At 35.5% G+C, this 18,707-nt stretch overlaps 1 protein-coding gene across 1 annotated transcript; it reads left to right on the top strand.

Moving 5' to 3' along the window:
• Nucleotides 1-604: 604 nt before the first annotated feature.
• Nucleotides 605-3,403, top strand: LOC114367617 (putative F-box/LRR-repeat protein At4g15060). The gene is made up of 3 exons (XM_028324802.1): nt 605-656; nt 2,023-3,003; nt 3,156-3,403. Exons 2-3 carry the CDS (start codon nt 2,029-2,031, stop codon nt 3,315-3,317), a joined length of 1,137 nt encoding a protein of 378 aa, XP_028180603.1. The 5' UTR covers nt 605-656; nt 2,023-2,028; the 3' UTR covers nt 3,318-3,403.
• Nucleotides 3,404-18,707: the final 15,304 nt, after the last annotated feature.

The raw sequence follows: 18,707 nt of genomic DNA, 5'->3' as shown, positions 1-18,707 counted from the left end.
AGCATCTAAATATCTAAGTTTGTCCTATTTGTTCTCGTTTTTTATTAGTTTTGATCAGTTTTTTTCTTTATTCTCCATTTAGTTTATTCTTTTCTCTCTTCTTCCAAAATCTTTCAGACAACACCTCAAAAAACCTCCTTTGGTCACCGACTCTAATGCGATTTTTGGCTTGTCAGGGCTGCAGCTTGAAAAATTAAATCGATTAAAACGTTTCTCACATTCTATTATTCATTTCCCCCAAAAAAAATTCCAGAAAATAGCACCTTGGCCAAACCCTAACTATCAAGTTATTGTCGTTGTCGGTCATAGTGAGAAGAATGATTTTTCTTCTGTCATTTTTCCTTTTCCTTTTCTAGAAAATCCCTTAAATCCTCGACATCTAGTCACCAACTCTTATGCCTTCTTCTTTTCCTCCTTTTGCGATTTCCATCTTCTTCAACAAATCTAAAGGTAGTGTGATGGGTAAGCTTCTTCTTTTTTCTTTTTCGTTTTTACCTTTGACAAAACTTAATTATTAGAAGTTTGTTTATCTTCTTCATTTGAAGAACAATTTCGGTTGCTAAGTTTTCTGGATTGCCCCTAATGTTTGTACCTTTCAGTTATATTCAAAGGTTTTTGTTGTTCTTCATTTTAGGAATCACAATCGTCAGGTGTGGGTACGTATTTTTTCTTTCCTTATTTTTGTTTTTGTGTTTGAGTTTGATGCATACACAATGTGTAGCTAACATTTTTGTTCCATTTCCATCTTCTCCTTCGCACAAATGCAACATTAAGTTGTGGGTGAGTTTTCTTTAATTTTTCTCTTTGGGGTACTAGAGCATTTTTGCAGCAATGACTAGGCAAGTCTGGGCAGTCATGGTTAAGCAAGCTCTATGGGTTACCTTTGGGTACTACTTATGGATTTTAAATTTCTTCCACTTGAGAGGAAAATTACCATGTGAAAGAAACTCACACTTGACGAGAAGATTCTTAAAGTACAAGTGTGAGGTGAAGTCTCACATCGTATAAGAATTAGAATGTTGAGCATCATATATGTGAAGAAAAGACCCATAAGTATGAACCTTAAGATTTTAGGTTAAAGCATAGTGTCAAGTTAATTTATATGGTTACTCATGGCCCTTTAGTGTAAATATCCCTAATACCCCCTCGGATTTCCCAACAATTGGTATTAGAGTCGATGATTTGACTTAGTGATTGGCTTGAACAAGTGAAGAAGACGAAAATGAATCCATGAACATGGGGATCCCTTGAATTGAAAATGACTTCCACTCAAGGGGGAAACTACTATGTGGAAGAGAATCACAATTGAAAAGGGGGGGGGGGGGGGTTATTGTAATATTAAGATTTTGGAGTTAAAGTGTGATGTCAAATTCATTTAAATGAGATTGATGTAACAAGATCCCAATAAAAACACAAAGGGTATCAATATTAATAGACAATGTAATTCAGTTGAAAAATAGGTTTAAATGTGGTTTTGTCCTCATAAGTTCGCATTTTTTTTAAAAAAATTTTAGTGTCTCTAAGTTTTTTTATTTATTTCCAGTTCCCATAAGTTTACTTTTTTTTTTTTTCAGTTTTTGTGCATGGAATTTGTTTTGCTCATTTTTAGTTCATATAAGTTTGTAATTTTTCAATTTGGTCCCTCTAAGTTTGATTTTTTTTTTTCAATTTTAGTGTGAACTTACAAAGACTAAAAAAATGAAGAAATATTAAAATATTAAAGGATTAAAATTGAAAAAAGCACAAACTTACATACATAGCTAAAAATGAGCAAAAAAAAAAAACTTACATAAATCAAAATTAAAAACACACAAATTTACAGAAACCGAAGTTAAAAAACACCAACTTAAAACAAAAGGGCAACAAAATATAAGGAACCAAAATCTCAGATTAAAATTTAAAGAACCAAACTGTAATTAAACATTTAAACCTTAAAAAATGGAATATTTCAGAGGTTATGAATATCTGCTATGATCTTAATCTATAGTATGTGAAATATTTGTCAAACGTTTCTTTGGTCAGGTATCAATGGAAGGAAAAGAAACTGAGGGAATGTTGAAGATGACGACAGATAAGAGACAACAGAAGCGAAGCAGAAGTGACAGAGAAGAGGAAAGGGACAGGCTGAGTGAGTTGCCTGACTGTGTTGTGCTCCACATAATGGAATTTATGGACACAAAATATGCTGTACAAACTTGTGTCTTGTCTAAAAGATGGAAGGACCTTTGGAAGCGTCTAACTTATCTTGGATTCAATACAACCCTCTTTAACAATGTTGTCAAATTCAACAAATTTGTGTCTCGCGTTCTGTCTGGCCGAGATGGTTCAGTTTCCCTGCTAAATCTTGAATTCACGCGTCGCGGTATGGCAGAGCCCAAGCTCTTCAATAGGCTTATGAAATATGCTGTGCTGCACAATGTTCAGCAGTTTACAGTATCTCTAAATTTAAGCTTCAGACAGAGTTTCGAGTTTCGCCCCTACATCTTTTCCTGTGAGTCCTTGACATTTCTGAAGCTTTCATTTAATTCTTTTGACACCTCGATTGTAGCACTTCCAGGATCTCTGAACATGCCAGCATTAAAAAGCTTGCAACTTGAGGCTGTCTCTTTTACTGCAAGGGACAATGACTATGCTGAGCCGTTTTCTACCTGTAATGTGCTGAATACTTTGATACTTGATGGTTGTTCGTTGCATAAAGATGCAAAATTCCTCTCTATATCAAATTCTAGCCTCTCTAGTTTGACCATAAGTGGTAGTTTTGAAGGAGGAGCTTACAAAATTGTGCTTTCTACTCCAAACCTTAGTTCTCTCACAGTCACGGGTCATAATAATCACACAATCTCCTCCGCATGCAATCTTTCTTTCCTTGAAGAAGTAACCATTGACACCCTTGGTTATACACTTTTTCCGAATACAGACTTACTCATCATAAGCTGGCTGCAAGTTCTCACCAATGTAAAGATACTGAGGCTCTATTCGGGTACCCTTCTGACAATACTACGGGTTAGTTACTATGCTTTCTCCTCTTTACATCTTTTATTTTTTTCATAATGCTCATAAGATGGGTGTTCTTGTGTCAAATTTTTAGCCGATACTCAATCTTGCAATTAAGAATGTCAATTATAATATGCCTCCTATTCACTCTAATTGTGTAGGATATATCAAATCCTGCTTCGGTGAGTACTCAGCCTCCCTGCTGTGTTCAATTGAAGTCATTGATTTTGGAGAACCAACCATCTGCAGATATATCTTTTGAGCAACTAAAGAGGGCAGTGGAGTACCTACTTCAAAACTCTCCACAACGTAGAATTGATTAAATCTTCGGGTAGAGTTTTTTCCATATTATTCAGTTTTACTTATTTTATGCTTCTGTTTTTTCCATGATACAGTGAGACTCTCTTCCATCCATGTCATCGATGTTTTTTTTTTTTATGAAACTACACTATGGGGAGCAATGTGTCTGAGACAAAAAATTTATTATTTTTTTGTTGGAGAATGCTGATGAGTAAAATATTCTGTTTACAACTGAATTGAGACTGCAACAGAAAACTAGTTTTTATTTGAGTTCTTTTGAAATGAGAACAAATATCTTTTAGTGGCAATCAGTTTATGTTGTCTTTGAAGTTTTTGCATGGTATGTATTACAACAGTCTGGATCATCCTTAAAGAACAAAACTACCGAAGAAAAAAGGACACATACTAGACTGAAGAATCTGAAGTGGTTTTGTTTGCTAGTGTTGTATGTTGCATTCACTTAAGGCTAAGATTTAGCTGTTATATTGTCATTCAATTTCACATCTGAAATTTCATAGAATTAGTTTCATGGTAGATCTAGATACAATCTTTTTGAAAAGCATTTTGGTAATTTCAAAATAGGAAGAGCTCAAAATGCATTTTTGAAAAGCCTTAAGCATGTATAGTACCTCTGCATTGCTGGCTAAAGTTCGGTCTTTCTGAGTTCTCAGATTGTAAGTTTGCAACATAAAATTCAATGCTTGTAACACCTATAATATGATAGTCACAGGCCAATCATGAATGAGTGTGGTAGTGGCAGGGAAGAGAAATTAGACCCATAGAGGAAGAAGTGAGGAGTGGAACATGCTAATGTGGTAGAAGGAGAGAGAATATAACAGAAAATGACAGGTGGCAAGGGGAGAGAGGGAGGAGAGAGAAGGTTATCTAATGGGTGTAGTTGTGGCAATCGAATAAGGGGTATCAAAAAATTAGTATCAAATATCAATATTGGCTAGGCTGAGTGAAGTTCTGCCTCAGGAAAGGGGTTCTCTAATTTCTGTTATTGTTTGTTTTCTATCTTTCATCTTGTAAGGAGCTAGTCTCCAGCTATAAGCCATTACCCTATTTTTCTTTTTATATTTTCTTGGATTGCAACATTGTAAAAGAGGTTTATACCTCTGATATTGTTCCAATTCAGTATCAACATTACTTGAGTTTTACCGTTCCTATTTTGGCTCCTAACAGATAGCTTTCTGCCTTTCTCGTGTGTTATTGTTTTCAATTCCTTCTCCCCTGTTATTCCTATATTGTTTGCATGCTGTTATGTATCTTCCAGAAACTTCACATATATTTTTTGTATATGTTACGTATAATCTGTGCAAGGCAATAATCTTGGCAACTTTTACTTTTTATGCATTTAGTGGATAAGATAAAGCCTAAGGAGATCTTTGTTTAGATGAGAAAGCCAGTAATTGTCACTCCAAAATATATGAAGACTAGTGGCAGGCATTGACAACACTACAATTAACTGATTAAGTGAACATATGTCTGAAACTTGTGTTTTGATTCACTCGCGCTTGTTCTTTGTAGCTTTAGAGATAGAAATCACTACAAGCAAAGCACTCTTAATTAGATGTTGCAAATTATGTTGAAACTTGAGCATGTGTTTGGCATAAATTTGCTAGGGACTTCCTTTATAACACCCCACTTTCTTGCTTCTAGTTTTTCCTTGCATACTTGGTGTAGTTCTATGGCCGCTAAGTCAAGTTGAATCATAAAATGATTTACTAGTGATGGCATGTCATTTTCTTAATTTGACCTACCGAATATTAACTTGAACATTTCTTGGTATAGGCTTACTCCTTATTGTAAATTGTTTTTGACTAAGTTTAGCGCTTGCTTATTTAGGTTCCTTGTTCATACATTGTTGATCCAGGCCCTAAAAGGATCCTATATGGCTCAATTTGGTGAGAGATTGTTTGTTGGCTTCCTGTATTACATGGCCTAGTACTGTGTAGGTTCTTAATGTCTTTAATAAGATTGTAGTTTTGACCTAAAACCAAGAAAATATTGTAGTAATGATGAGTAGCTGGAAGCTTGGAACTGTTCCCTTAACTAAGGAAAATAACATTTTGAGAATTCATCTCTACTATCGGTTTTCTTTTCATTTTTATTTTATTTCTAATCATATCCTTGACTAATTTGAGAGTTGAGGCCCTGAAACAATCCCCAGCGTTCAGCCTTGACAATTGAACATAAACCCAAGTTTGTGAAGAATCACTCAAAAGATCTAGAGTCATTAAGATTCTAGGGCCTGCACCTCCGAATGCTCAAAAAAACCTAACTCGTTTTCACATACCTTCACTATTGGGATTTGCGAGATAATATTTATGGAGGGAGAAAACAGAATCGCACGAAGCAGTACAAAATGGAGGCCTCAATTCCTTTTTCTCTTTGATGATTAGGAACCCTATCAGAGCAATCGGAGGAAAAACTTGAAGAATCTCAGGAAACCGTTAGAAATGCTGCTATTGTTGTCACAATGCACACGTTCGCCCGCTTAGAGGTAACAGATGAGTTTATCACAATTGGGGTTAGAATGAACATGTGTAGAGATCCTTAAAGGATTAAATTAAGGTTTATTTTGGAATGTTTGTTGAATTATTGAATTTTTCCTTTATGATTATAAATACAATATTAATGTCCTGATGCGAATTGGTTGATAAAATTTTGTGTCATTGATGTTTTCATTTTTACCTATGATTTGGATTAATTGATTTTGATATAATTGTGTGAAATTATTTGAGGGGTTATACTCCCCATGTTATGATAAACCTTTTGTTTTTATATTGAGATTATGAAATGGTGATTCAAATTGTGATTATGTGATAAATTGAACATGTGATGATTGATGAAATACATGTGTATTGAGTTGTAAGCTATGAACTGTAAAATCACACAATTGTAAGACCCTTTAAGGGCGACGAGTATTGTGATGGGATCTACTGTGGGAACCCGATGAGTTAAAATAATTTTGAAAACAATTGAATAGTTGTGTGTATAGCATAGTTCATAGGTAAAGTGTATATGATTCATGAGGTGTGATAACGTGTAAAATTGACATTATACCATTGTGATTGGGATCAAGTGTATGTGATAAATTGAGTATGTATGTGATTGAGATGTTGTGTGCATTGTGATGTTGTGTGCATTGAGTTATGAACTATGAATTGTACAATCGTACGACTATAAGACCTTTTAAGGGTGACGAGTTAATGTTAAGACCCTTTAAGGGCGACTAGTTAATGCGTGGCAAGTATTGTGATAGGAACCACTATGGGGACCTGAAGAGTTTAATCACAAACACAATAAGATAAAACTATTTTGAGAACAATTGAAGAGTTGTGTGTTTTGTACAGTTCATAGATAGAATATGTGTGCTAAAAATTTTTCTGGGTTGGACCTGAATCAGGAGAGAGATGCTCTGACGGACTCTTCGGAGTTTAGGCCTTGGGAGTAAATACTGTTAGACAAGTGGCCTAAAAAATTTTAAGAATGGGGGGTTGAATTAAGATTTCGTTGACTATTCCTAATTGAAAATTTTCCCTTTCTTAGATATTCACTAGATTCAATTATTTCTTTAATTGTAAGTTACTCGAATAAAAAATAAGGAGAAGTAAACTTAAAGAAATATAAACACAATAGAAAGTAAAAGAGATTAAGGAAAGAGAGAATGCAAAACCGGATTTATACTGGTTTGGCCATAACCTGTGCCTACATCCAGTCCTCAAGCAAATTCTACTTGAGCATTTTCACTAACCTTGTAAAATCCCTTTACAAGCAATGAACCACAAAGGACTTTTCTCCTTTGTGTTCAGTGTTTACACCAAGAAGCAAATTCCACTTCTTGCAATGAACCTCAAAGGACCTTCTGTAGAAGCAAGCTTCATGATGATGAATCAAGCTGATTCAAGAAGTTTTGATAATGACAAAGATGATGACAAAAAGCCCAAAGAATGATTTCAAGATTAAGTCAACAAGTTCAAGAGAAGTTTGATTTCAAGATTCAAGAAAAGATGAATTCAAGTTTCAAGAGAAGAAATCAAGAAGACTTCACAAGGGAAGTATTGAAAAGATTTTTCAAAAAACAAACATAGCACAATTTTGTTTTTCAAAAGAGTTTTCACAAAATTTTCTAAGTTACCAGAGTTTTTACTCTCTGGTAATCGATTACCTGTTTCCTGTAATCGATTACCAGTGGCAAAGTTTGTTTTCAAAAGCTTTTAACTGAATTTACAACGTTCCAATTGATTTCAAAATGGTGTAATCGATTACAAGATATTGGTAATCGATTACCAGTGTGTTTGAATGTTGAAATTCAAATTCAATTGTGAAGAGTCACATCCTTTCATAAAATGTCTTGTGTAATCGATTACAAGGATTTGGTAATCGATTACCAATGACAAGTTTTGAATAAATATCAAAAGATGTAACTCTTCAAATGGTTTTCAAGTTTTTCTAAAGGTTATAACTCTTCCAATGGTTTCCATTGACCAGACATAAAGAGTTTATAAAAGCAAGACCTTGATTTGCATTTTGATATCTGATTACAAACTTTTACATCTTTTACACAAAACCTTTGAACATCTTCTTAAACTTCTTCTCCTTCTTCCTTTGCCAAAAGCTTTCTTAAGTTTTCTGGTTTTCCAAACCTTGAAAATAAAAGTGTGTTATTCATCTTTTTCTTTCTCCTCTCCCTTTGCCAAAAAGCATTCGCCAAGAACTAACCACCTGAATTCTTTTTGTGTCTCTCTTCTCCCTTTTCCAAAAGAACAAAGGACTAACCGCCTGAATTCTTTTGTGTCTCCCTTCTCCCTTTTCAAAGAATTCAAAACAACACGGTCTGAGAATACTTTTGATTCTTCCCTTTCCCTAAAACAAAAGATTTCAAAGGACTAACCGCCTGAGAATTCTTTTGTTTCCCCTTCACAAAGTTTCAAAGGATTAACCGCCTGAGAACTTTGTCTTAACACATTGGAGGGTACATCCTTTGTGGTACAAGTAGAGGGTACATCTACTTGGGTTGTTGTAACTGAGAACAATAGAGGGTACATCTCTTGTGGATCAGTTCAAGTGGAGGGTACATCCACTTGGTTGATACAAAGAGAACAAGGGAGGGTACATCCCTTATGGATCTTTGCTTGTAAAGGATTTTACAAGGTTGAAAATAAATCTCAAGGACCGCAGGTCGCTTGGGGACTGGATGTAGGCACGGGTTGCTGCCAAACCAGTATAAAACTCTTGTGTTTGTCTTCTTCTTCCCTACACTCTTTAATTTCTGCTGTGCACTTTAATTATCGCTTTTACTTTTGGTTAAGTTTCTTATCTATTCTTTACTTTCTTAACAACATAGTAAAAGCCTAAGAAGGATTAGATTTTTAATTAGTAAAGGGTCATTAATAATTAATTCAACCCCCCTTCTTAATTATTCCGAGGCCACTTGATCCAACACCTTCATCCTTTGTGTTCAGTGATTACACCAAGAGGCAATCCCACCTCTTGCAATGAACCCCAAAGGACCTTTCTCCCTTGTGTTCAGTGATTATACCAAGAAGCAAATTCCACTTCTTGCAATGAACCCCAAAGGACGTTACTCCTTTGTGTCTATTGATTCAACCAAGGAACAAACTAGTTCCTTGAACCAAGAAGACCGTCTCTTGAAAACTTTTACAACCAAGAGTCGGTCTCTTGAAATTTTGTTTGTAAGAATGGAGGAAAGGAAGAAAATAGAATAACACAATTTTTTGCCCAATGAACTTTTCTTGAAAGAGCAAATGTTCAACAAAAACTCTTAGAAAGATGTTCAGAATAATTCTTGAAATTTGTGCCATGGTCACATATTTATAGCCATTTGATAACTCTTGAAGAAACCATGTTAAAAGTTGTGACTCTTGGCAATTTCTTCAAAACCAATCACTAGTAATCGATTACCATAATGGTGTAATCGATTACACAATTTATTTTATCAAAGGTTGTGACTCTTTATGTTGAGGTTTGAAATCTAACGTTCAGAATCACTGGTAATCGATTACAAATATTGTGTAATCGATTACACTATTTTGACAATATTTTTGAAAGTTACAAGACAATGGTAATCGATTACATGCCTATGGTAATCATTTACTACTTTGTAAATCAGTTATAAAATTGTTTTGGGTAAAGGGTGTCACATTTAGTGGTATCAGAGCAGGTCGAACCTTTTGGCTAGTGTGTTATGTGTTTATCATATTCTGGTGTGCACTCTGTGTGGTTACTTATGAGTACTTTTGTTGAGGATGCTTGAATTATTATTTGTATTTTCTTCTGCATGAGCAAATGAGACTTGATAATAATGTTTGTATGTGCCTTGCATCCTTAATGTTTGCTATACCATAAATCCACTGTTGAGTCATGAGTTGTGAGACTGACCACCTCTATAATTTGTGGAGTGCGGTTGGACATTATGGCAAGCTGTTAGGTGATGCAGGTAGTCTTGATATTGATGGAGAATCCCTTAATGAGCCCTTATCTTCTTGCATGTATGTTGTTAATAAACTTATTTCTCTCTTGATGTATGGATTAGTGTTGTGAAAACCTTTTGAACCGTATATATATACCTTGGATGAGTATGTCTTTCTTGATGTGTAAACGCATGACTACTTAACTCCCTTTATTTTGTGTGTAGTCGTGAATGTAGTTGTTGAAGTTTGTAATTCCTTAATACAACCTTATTAACTGTTTAACTCATACTTCTTATATGTATGTTATATACTTGTTATAGGAACATTATAATTCTATGTATGCTTGTAATATGATGTTCTGCCTTAATTGCATAGATAATATGGTTGTTTGTGATTTCTTGTTCTTAGCAATGTGGATACTCTATAGTTTGATTACTCATATCGAGATATATTTCATAAAGAATACTCTTTGACAGTACCTTCTAATTCTAGTGCAACCTATTCTTGTGTTGCGTGCTGAAGTCAAGTAATTCGATTACACTTGCAAGCTTGAGTATAATTCATTCTTTGTGTTGTGAGCCTACGTCAGATAGTTTTTGATTACTGATGTTTCTTACATAATCAAACAGTTGTTAACATCTCCACCTGGGTTTACACTGTGGTCATGTTTTCGTTTATAGAATTCATTCAGAATATTTGTTGTTGATTATCGTCTCCTAATCAATTGAGTGTTCATTTTGTTATTGGCTGCTCATCTTCCAATCATGTCTTGTCAAACTACTTGATAATCTGTCATGTTGTTACTTCTATTATGAATAGAGAGAGACTTTGCTCTTGTTAATCACATTAAGGTGTTTCGAGAGGAAAATACTTGAGTAGGCATGATCCTTGTTACCTATAGATGAAAGTCAACTTAGTAAGTCATGTACCTGTGTTCCTTAAGGATGTGCTTAGTTACCACCTAAGTGCAAGATTGAGAATCTTATAAGTGTAATACCCATAGAAAATTGTAACCGTAGTTTCTAGGAGATGATTGGTAAAGACTCATTTAAGAATATAGAGTAGTTGGAAAAGTTGTGAAAAATAGTAAAGAGATTTAGTGTGAAACCTTAAGAAGAGTGTAAGGTAGTTAGTAAGACATTAATTGCTAAGCATGGAAGGGTTCGAGAGTGAGTGTTCTTGCATAAGGTAGGTGACCTAAAGGATTATTGATGATAGTTATATGATTAGCGAGATAAATCTTAGTTCTCCTTACCTTAATATGGGAAAAGTTTGAGGATGCTCCGATAACTACCTTAGTACCTTTCGTGGTCTTTACGTGTACCTGGTCATGTCTTGGCAAGATCAGTCCCCTGTGTGTTCATGGGATGCATGGACAGGATCTCCCACCCTTAGTTAGCCCTTGTAGTGGTTTCGATGATTAGTGCTTAGTGTATTTCCACTTAAGTTGGATTATGGGGTTTATCATAAGGTTGTTATAGATCTTTGGGAATCACATTTCATGGTAAGAGTTTTGTTATGCATTTTAGTTAGATGATGATGACCCTTAAAGTATGCTATGTCTAGGTGAGAGATAACTTTAAATCCTTTTTGGGAAAAAGTTGTTTTGAGATGAAAAGAAACTTAAGATTAAGATGAGACGCCCTTAACTAGTAGCTGAACTAAAAAGTTGTTTTAGGATTCCTTGAATTAACCTCAACCCTTGTTAAAGATGACTCGAGTAAGTTTAAGCTTTCTTGTGAAATTTATGTAGGGCGTAAACCTTAAGTTTGAATAAGTTTACGAAAGTGAGAAGTGGTATGTTTTGCTTATTCAATTAGCACCTAGTTAGTATCAGGTAGGAAACCTTAGAGTGGAACCGTTACAATTTCTTAAACCTAAGTGAGAGTTATGAGTCAAGTATACCAAAGTGAGAAAGATCGTGTTGAAGGAAGAGAGTTAGACCCGAGGGTAGGCAAATCATGTATTCTCGATGGTTATTTGTGGACTAGAATTGGTAGAGCGCGAGAGTCTTGAAACTCATTTTTTTTTTGAACCGTCCCATGTTCGAAAAAGAGTCGACCATGTGGTCAGTCACATTTTCTTGTGTATGTTTGTTTGTTTTAAATTGTCATTTGTGTCTCCTATGATATTACCATACTCCAAATAGTATGTCATTCACATTCTATTATTGTTGAAATATTACTCATGTGAGAAGACTTGACTTATGAAATACTATCATTGAGTAAACGAGGATCACCAGATTTAGTTGCTAAGTGCAAAGGAGTCTTATGATCGAAGTCACAGAAAAATGCTTCAAATGGGCACACAACTTTGTATTGAGAACCATATGCGTAATATCTTTTTTCTCGATTTTTTGGCAAATTTCTGAGGGACGAAACTTCTTTTTTGAGGACGAAACTTCTTTTGAGTGTATGTGATAAATTGAGTATGTATGTGATTGAGATGTTGTGTGCATTGAGTTATGAACTATGAATTGTACAATCGCACGACTATAAGACCCTTTAAGGGTGACGAATTAATGCCAAGATAATTTAAGGGCGACGAGTTAATGCGTGACGAGTATTGTGATGGGAACCACTATGAGGACCCAACGAGTTTAATCACAAGCGCAACAAGATAAAACTATTTTGAGAATAATTAAGGAGTCGTGTGTTTTGTACAGTTCATAGATAGAGTCTGTGTGCTAAAATGTTTTCTGGGTTGGACCTGAATCAGGAGGGAGAGTGACCTGACTGGTCTCCCTATGATTTTACCTAGTGAGAGTGACCTGACTTGCTAGTGTGTGGTTTGTCTTGTCATGTACTCCTAGGGACCCGACGAGGTTTTTCACTAACATGGTACCACATTACATATATGATTGAGTCTTAGTGTCTATGTTGCATAATACTTGTGTATTGATCGATATTGATTGACTTGGTAATATTGTGTTTTGATCCTTGAGTACATGAATGAATGAGACGTGTTGTGTTGTGATGTGATGTTGGACGACAAAGTGATAAAATGATGTGAGCTATGTTTAAGTAAGTTTTATTTTGTTTATATGATATTTATACCTACATGTTGTCTTGTTTTCTCTCTATTAGTTAGGAATGTGATAACTCACTCCCCGTGTGCTATTTGTGTTTGGATCCTGTGATGATCTCAAACTTTGTGCTCGTGGGAGCAGATGATTAGGTGGATGACTATGAAGAACCTCATGCTAGAAGACATGGGAACACAATGCTCTGATAGGATGTGACATTGGGATATAGTGTAACGACCCGCCTCGTCGCTACGGTATCCACACTCTAATATTCGATAATTTCAATTTTTATAAAAAGAACTCCCTTAATTTTTTATTATGAAAATAGAAGTGATTTTGTCACAACGTAAATTCATCCAACAACACGCCATTACTTAAGTGAATATGCATAATTACATAGAAACAATAATTCAGTACTGTCATACACATAACGAAAATTAAATATGTTCATATATATATATATATATATATATATAATTAAAATTCCAGTTTTACATCTTTAACTCAACAAAATAAAACTTAAAAACCAACTGCGGAGGAGTTGATTACAAAACACAACTCTCTCCCAAAATAACGCCAACGTCATCACGTCGGCTCGGCGGCTCCTCACCAGAATCTTACTCCCTACACCCTGCCACTGTCATTCTGCTCCCACGAACAAGGTTCGTGATCATCACAGATCAACCACACGATACAAAATTGCAAGGGTGAGTTTATTATAAAAGAACCAATACCAATTCCAAATAACCACAATTAGCAAGGAACATAGGCAAACATGATAAGCATACACAACAATCATTTTTCAACACTCATATCCAACAAATATTTATCATTCACATCCAACAATTACTCATCATCCATCCACGGACCCAATCAAGACTGCACAGAATGATGCATGCACCTGACTCAACACTTAGATGCAATGTGGTACGTACCAACAACAACCAAATATCAAGAAATAGCCTAAGCGTGTCTACACGACACTCTCACTTAGGGAACTGTGCTGAGTTTGTCGAGACCACCCAGTTGTGCACGTAACAGCCCCCCTCCCATAGGTGATCAGCCTGGGAGCCCAAAGGTGTTCCCTACTAGGTGACAGCCCCCTAGTACAAAGTACACTTGGCCTCAATTACTCTATTTCCTGTGTCGTATGAGTTATGATCACGGCCAAAAGTAAGTGCCAAAGACCATGGACCAGTTAAAGCGCCTAAGCATCCCCTCAGAAATACTTAGATTCTCTAACCTTGCTAGTTACCCACGTCTGGACCATCCGACAAGGTCAGTGCACTCTACCCCTTATGACATACACTTCATACGACGTATGATCGTGGCCAAAAGCTAGTGCCAAAGACCCTGGAAGGTCAGTGCACAGTGGCCCCCACGATCATACACAACATCCAACGTATGAATGTGGCCAAAAGCTAGTTCCAAAGACCTTGAAAGGTCAGTGCACAGTGCCCCCCACGAACATACACAACATGCACATGCCAATGCATTTCCAACATCAATCAACAAATCGCATTTCCATGTCATTCACAACATAAATATCATCTCATCTCAATGACGTTATCAACAACAACAACAACCTCATTTCATATTCACATATTCATCAATAATAACAATTCATGTTGACATGGTCTTTATTAACAACATCATCTCAAATCAATATCATCATAATTATCATTATCATCACATATCAATTAAAATCCTCAATAGCAACATCAACAACAATTCAAACAAACACAACAATATCATTTCCACACGCACGGTCTTCAAACAACACATTTCAAACAACCAAAACAATATCATTCATCACAATACATATATATATCACATCCCATTAGTTAAAACGTAATTTTCTTTGAAGAAAAATCAGCATGCAATAGGGACAGGCAGATATCCTCATAACTAGGTTCCCTGACCCTAACTATGGTGTTAAAATGGTAAATTTTATAATAAACTCCCCTTACCTATCGTGAGCTACCCTGCGGATTCCTCGTCGCGTCACTTGAAGATTCCTTTTCGTCCTTGCTCGTCAATTCCATGCAAGCCTCTACTATGCCTTTCGAAGGAGACTTAGTATGGATTTCATAAAACAAAGCTAGTAACAGTGCTATGGGTCAAACACCCACATCACTACATGAAAGAGCTGAGAGCATTTTGGGTTTTACAAAGGAACATCATTTGGAAATTCTGACCACGCCAATGTGACCGGGGTTCAGTGTAGGTTACGAAAATAACATGCATTTCATGAAAGGATAACGTTTACAAAGTCTCTTTCTCTAAGGTTTTCAAAGGAAGCATAAGACATACAATGGAGGTTCCAAAGTCAGAAAAGATGCAAAGACAAGATGAAACTAACAAGAAACAAGCATAGAACCATGGTTACCTCGAAAGAAAACGAAAGGTCAGATTAGGGTTTCGTTCTCTACCAAAACTGCAAGCCAAGTTGGAAGATTCCGCTTTGGTTGAAGGGTTCCTCTCGGTGTGGAGAACAACGATGGTTTGTGGTGGCTAATGGTGGCTATGGGTGATGGAGAAAGTACTTGGAACTTTAGAAATGGCTTTGGAAGAAAGAAAGAAGAAGAAATGGCATTTTTCCTATGCTACACGAAAGCAAAGGCTGAAATGCTTAAATAAGAGATGCTCTCGAGAATGGAAGCTTCTATCACACTCCAGACATCTTCGTAAAGATCCCAACGGTCAGATCATGGACAAGTGTCTTGTGAAGTTGCAGAACAAATTTCGAGAAGATCCAACGGTTAACGAAGGCTGGGCAGCGTTCTTACCGAGACAGCTTCATGTAGCTTTCTCTAGAAGCTTCATTAAGAGGCTTCCTCCAGAAGCTTCTTCATGGCTTCTTTTAGAAGCTTTCTCAAGAGGCTTCTTTGAGAATCTAGATCCTTATCTATCCACACCCCTCTATTAACAAAATTAACTTCCTTAAAAATAATTACGGATGAAAATAATGCAACAAATAATCAAACATCAAACATAATTACTAATAATATATAGATATATATATCAGGGTGTTACATATAGGTTCTATATTAGTTGCATGAAGTCTTGGACGACCTTGTTTTGAGTCGAGATGATTTATTATTTATTTGGACAAGTTTTATTATGATGTTAGAATAGTGAATGTGAGCCTTTTATCATTTTGAAAGGCTTGTATTTAAATGTATTTTAAAAAAAGCTTTTAATTAATTTTGATTTCTTACTTTTATTATTAGTACATATATGTGAGGGGTAGAAGGTGTCACACTAATCAACACCTTGACACACGCACCCCCCCCCCCCTCCACACCCAGAGAAAAATGCATGACTTTTGTAAGTGATCATATGATCACTAACTAACTTGTAATTTCAACTATCCATATATGATTGTATGCCCTAGATATATAGTTCTCAACTATCAAAAGAATTCTCACTTGACAATATACCTCACACATCAAGGAAAATTATACACTAAGGGTTTTGACATACATGCACTATCATCCTCCCTAAGTCCAGCTCTTAAAAGGAGTAGTTCCATTTGTTGTCTATATTCTTCAACACTCATACTCCCTTGTCTAAGCCTTTGGAGCTTGTCCATAAGCTCCCTTTCATAGTAGGAGGGAATGTGCCTCTTCCTAAGGGCACTCTTAAGATCATTCCAATACTCTACTGGAGGATCCCCATGAATCCTTCGTTCTTTAACAAGGGAAGTCCACCAATAGAGGGCATACCCTTGAAAGCTAAGGGTAGCCAATGGAACTTTTCTCTCTTCGCTAATATGATGGCAAGCAAAGAGTTGTTCAACCTTCATTTCCCAATCTAAGTAGGCCTCAACATTATCTTTTCCGTGGAAATATGGGAGGCTAATGTTAACCTCGTGAGGCCTTCTATCCTTTTCTCTTCTTTGGGAGTGATGTTTAGTATGTGAACTATGACGCCCTCTATAATAGTCGCTAAGTTCTTCACTTAAACTCTTGCAAGAGTCATGACTACTATAGGAGGCATGTTTTTCTCTTTTCATTTCTTTCATTATTTTTCTTCTTTCTTCCTCTCTTATTTTCTCTCTTTCATCTTGACTTATTTCTTCCACTCTTTTTTTACCTTTTTCTTTTCTCTCTTGTTTTTCTTTCCACAACTTAAGGGATCTCAACTCATCTAATATCTTATACAAGGGGTCCTTAGGAGTAGAACCCTCACCATTAACACTAGATGAAGAATGAAGACTCATGTTGGTTCCTAAGTTATGGTTCTTTCTTGTTGGGGGTTTGAAAACAAAAGGTAAAAGAAACTATGGTTGAAACTAGCCAAAATAACACTAAAAGAGGGGTGAAAGATAAGGTAAAAACTAATTGGTAAAAGGCAAGCTATCTAGGCGGTTTGACAATGGAGGGTAAAGGAAATAAGCTATGAAAATAAGCAAGAAATTAAAGTGCAAGAAATGCAAACTAGGCGGATCCTAAGAGTGTTTGGATGACCTCATTTAAGGTTCCCAACAAAACACTCACTATCCTAAGGGGAAATTGCCTAAAATTATTACACACAAATGGAAGTAGGGTGACCTAGCGGAGGCTCCCAACTTACTTCCAATGAAAGGCCTTTTTGTTACAAAATTTGAAAGCAAAGCAAATTGCCAATTACAAAATTACAAAGAAAAAAGTCCTCAATTGTGGTGGCTATTCTCTCTTTAGTGTTTCACTCAATTTGGAGTGCTTCTTAGTCCAATAGCTCTTAAGGTGGTTGGCCCCTTGCTTCTTGACTCAAATTCTTCAAGATATGGCACCAATCCTCCTTTCCAATTCCCTATATGGCAACTCACAAGCAAGGAAACAAAGAGACAAGCAATAACCAAAGACAAAAAAAAAATGAAATGAAAGCTAAACCAATAGAGTTTTAACAAGACAAATTTCCAAGGATTATTCAACAATTAAAGCAATGAAAAGCACAAAAAGCAAGCTAGGACTCAAAGAGAAACCTAGAATGGCTCTAGAGTAGAGTAGAAAAACTCTAAAAAAAAAAGACTCAAGAAACCTCTAGTTTTGGCACTTGTTTTCACAATAATGTTCAATTGAAATTTCAGAACTAGGATTGGTATAAAATATGCACCAATTATAGAACAAATTTTGAGCCAAAACAACAAGCACACTTTCCTTTCACTTTTCTTTTTTTTTCCTGGACACTGATTTTTCTGCCAACTTGTGAGATTTTTATTATTTTTTTCTTTAATCCAAATCGCTTGATTCTTTTTTTATAATTTTGGTCCAGATGTCTAGAAAATTCAGTAAAGGTTTCAGCTCAAAAAACGTAGTTACCAATTCCCAGTAATTTATACAAGTTCGTATGTTCAAGCTGCCAGCACCAGCGATTTCAGCCTAGAAATCAAGAGTAGTGTTTATGTTGCTTAAGGCTTGGATAGTTACAATTTGTGTTTGCTTATGCTCAATTATCTTGAATAACACAATTAAAGAGAGCTTAAGACTTATTTTGATTCACAAATCCAGCCACAACTCAGCACCACAACTCAACTTCATCATAGGCATCATGTAGGAAACTTAGAAAGCAAAAAAAAAAAGTTCAAGAACAAGACTACTTCTAGGAATTGATTTAGAACATGTTATGAACTAAATAACATGCATGAATTAGACTCAAAATTCAAAAGATAGGCTAAGAATGACAAGAATACATGAACAAATGTATCTAGAATTCAATCAACAAAATAAAATTCAACACAAACTTAGAACATAATGTGACAATTACTATGACTAAACATGACTCTAAGACAACATGGATTAAGTGATTTACACTTAGATTTTTGTGTTTTTTTTTTCTAATCAATATTTTGGAACAAAATTTAGATCTAAAGGTTCAGAACAAGAATATTATGAATTAAAATTGATAGAACCTAAAATCAACACAAAAACAAGATTCAAGAGTAGATCTACAAAATTTGAACC

This window comes from Glycine soja, chromosome 9, assembly GCF_004193775.1.
Source record: "Glycine soja cultivar W05 chromosome 9, ASM419377v2, whole genome shotgun sequence".
Classification (NCBI taxonomy): Eukaryota; Viridiplantae; Streptophyta; class Magnoliopsida; order Fabales; family Fabaceae; genus Glycine; species Glycine soja.
Note: the sequence above shows the minus strand (reverse complement) of the source record. Positions and strands in the feature narration are given on the sequence as shown.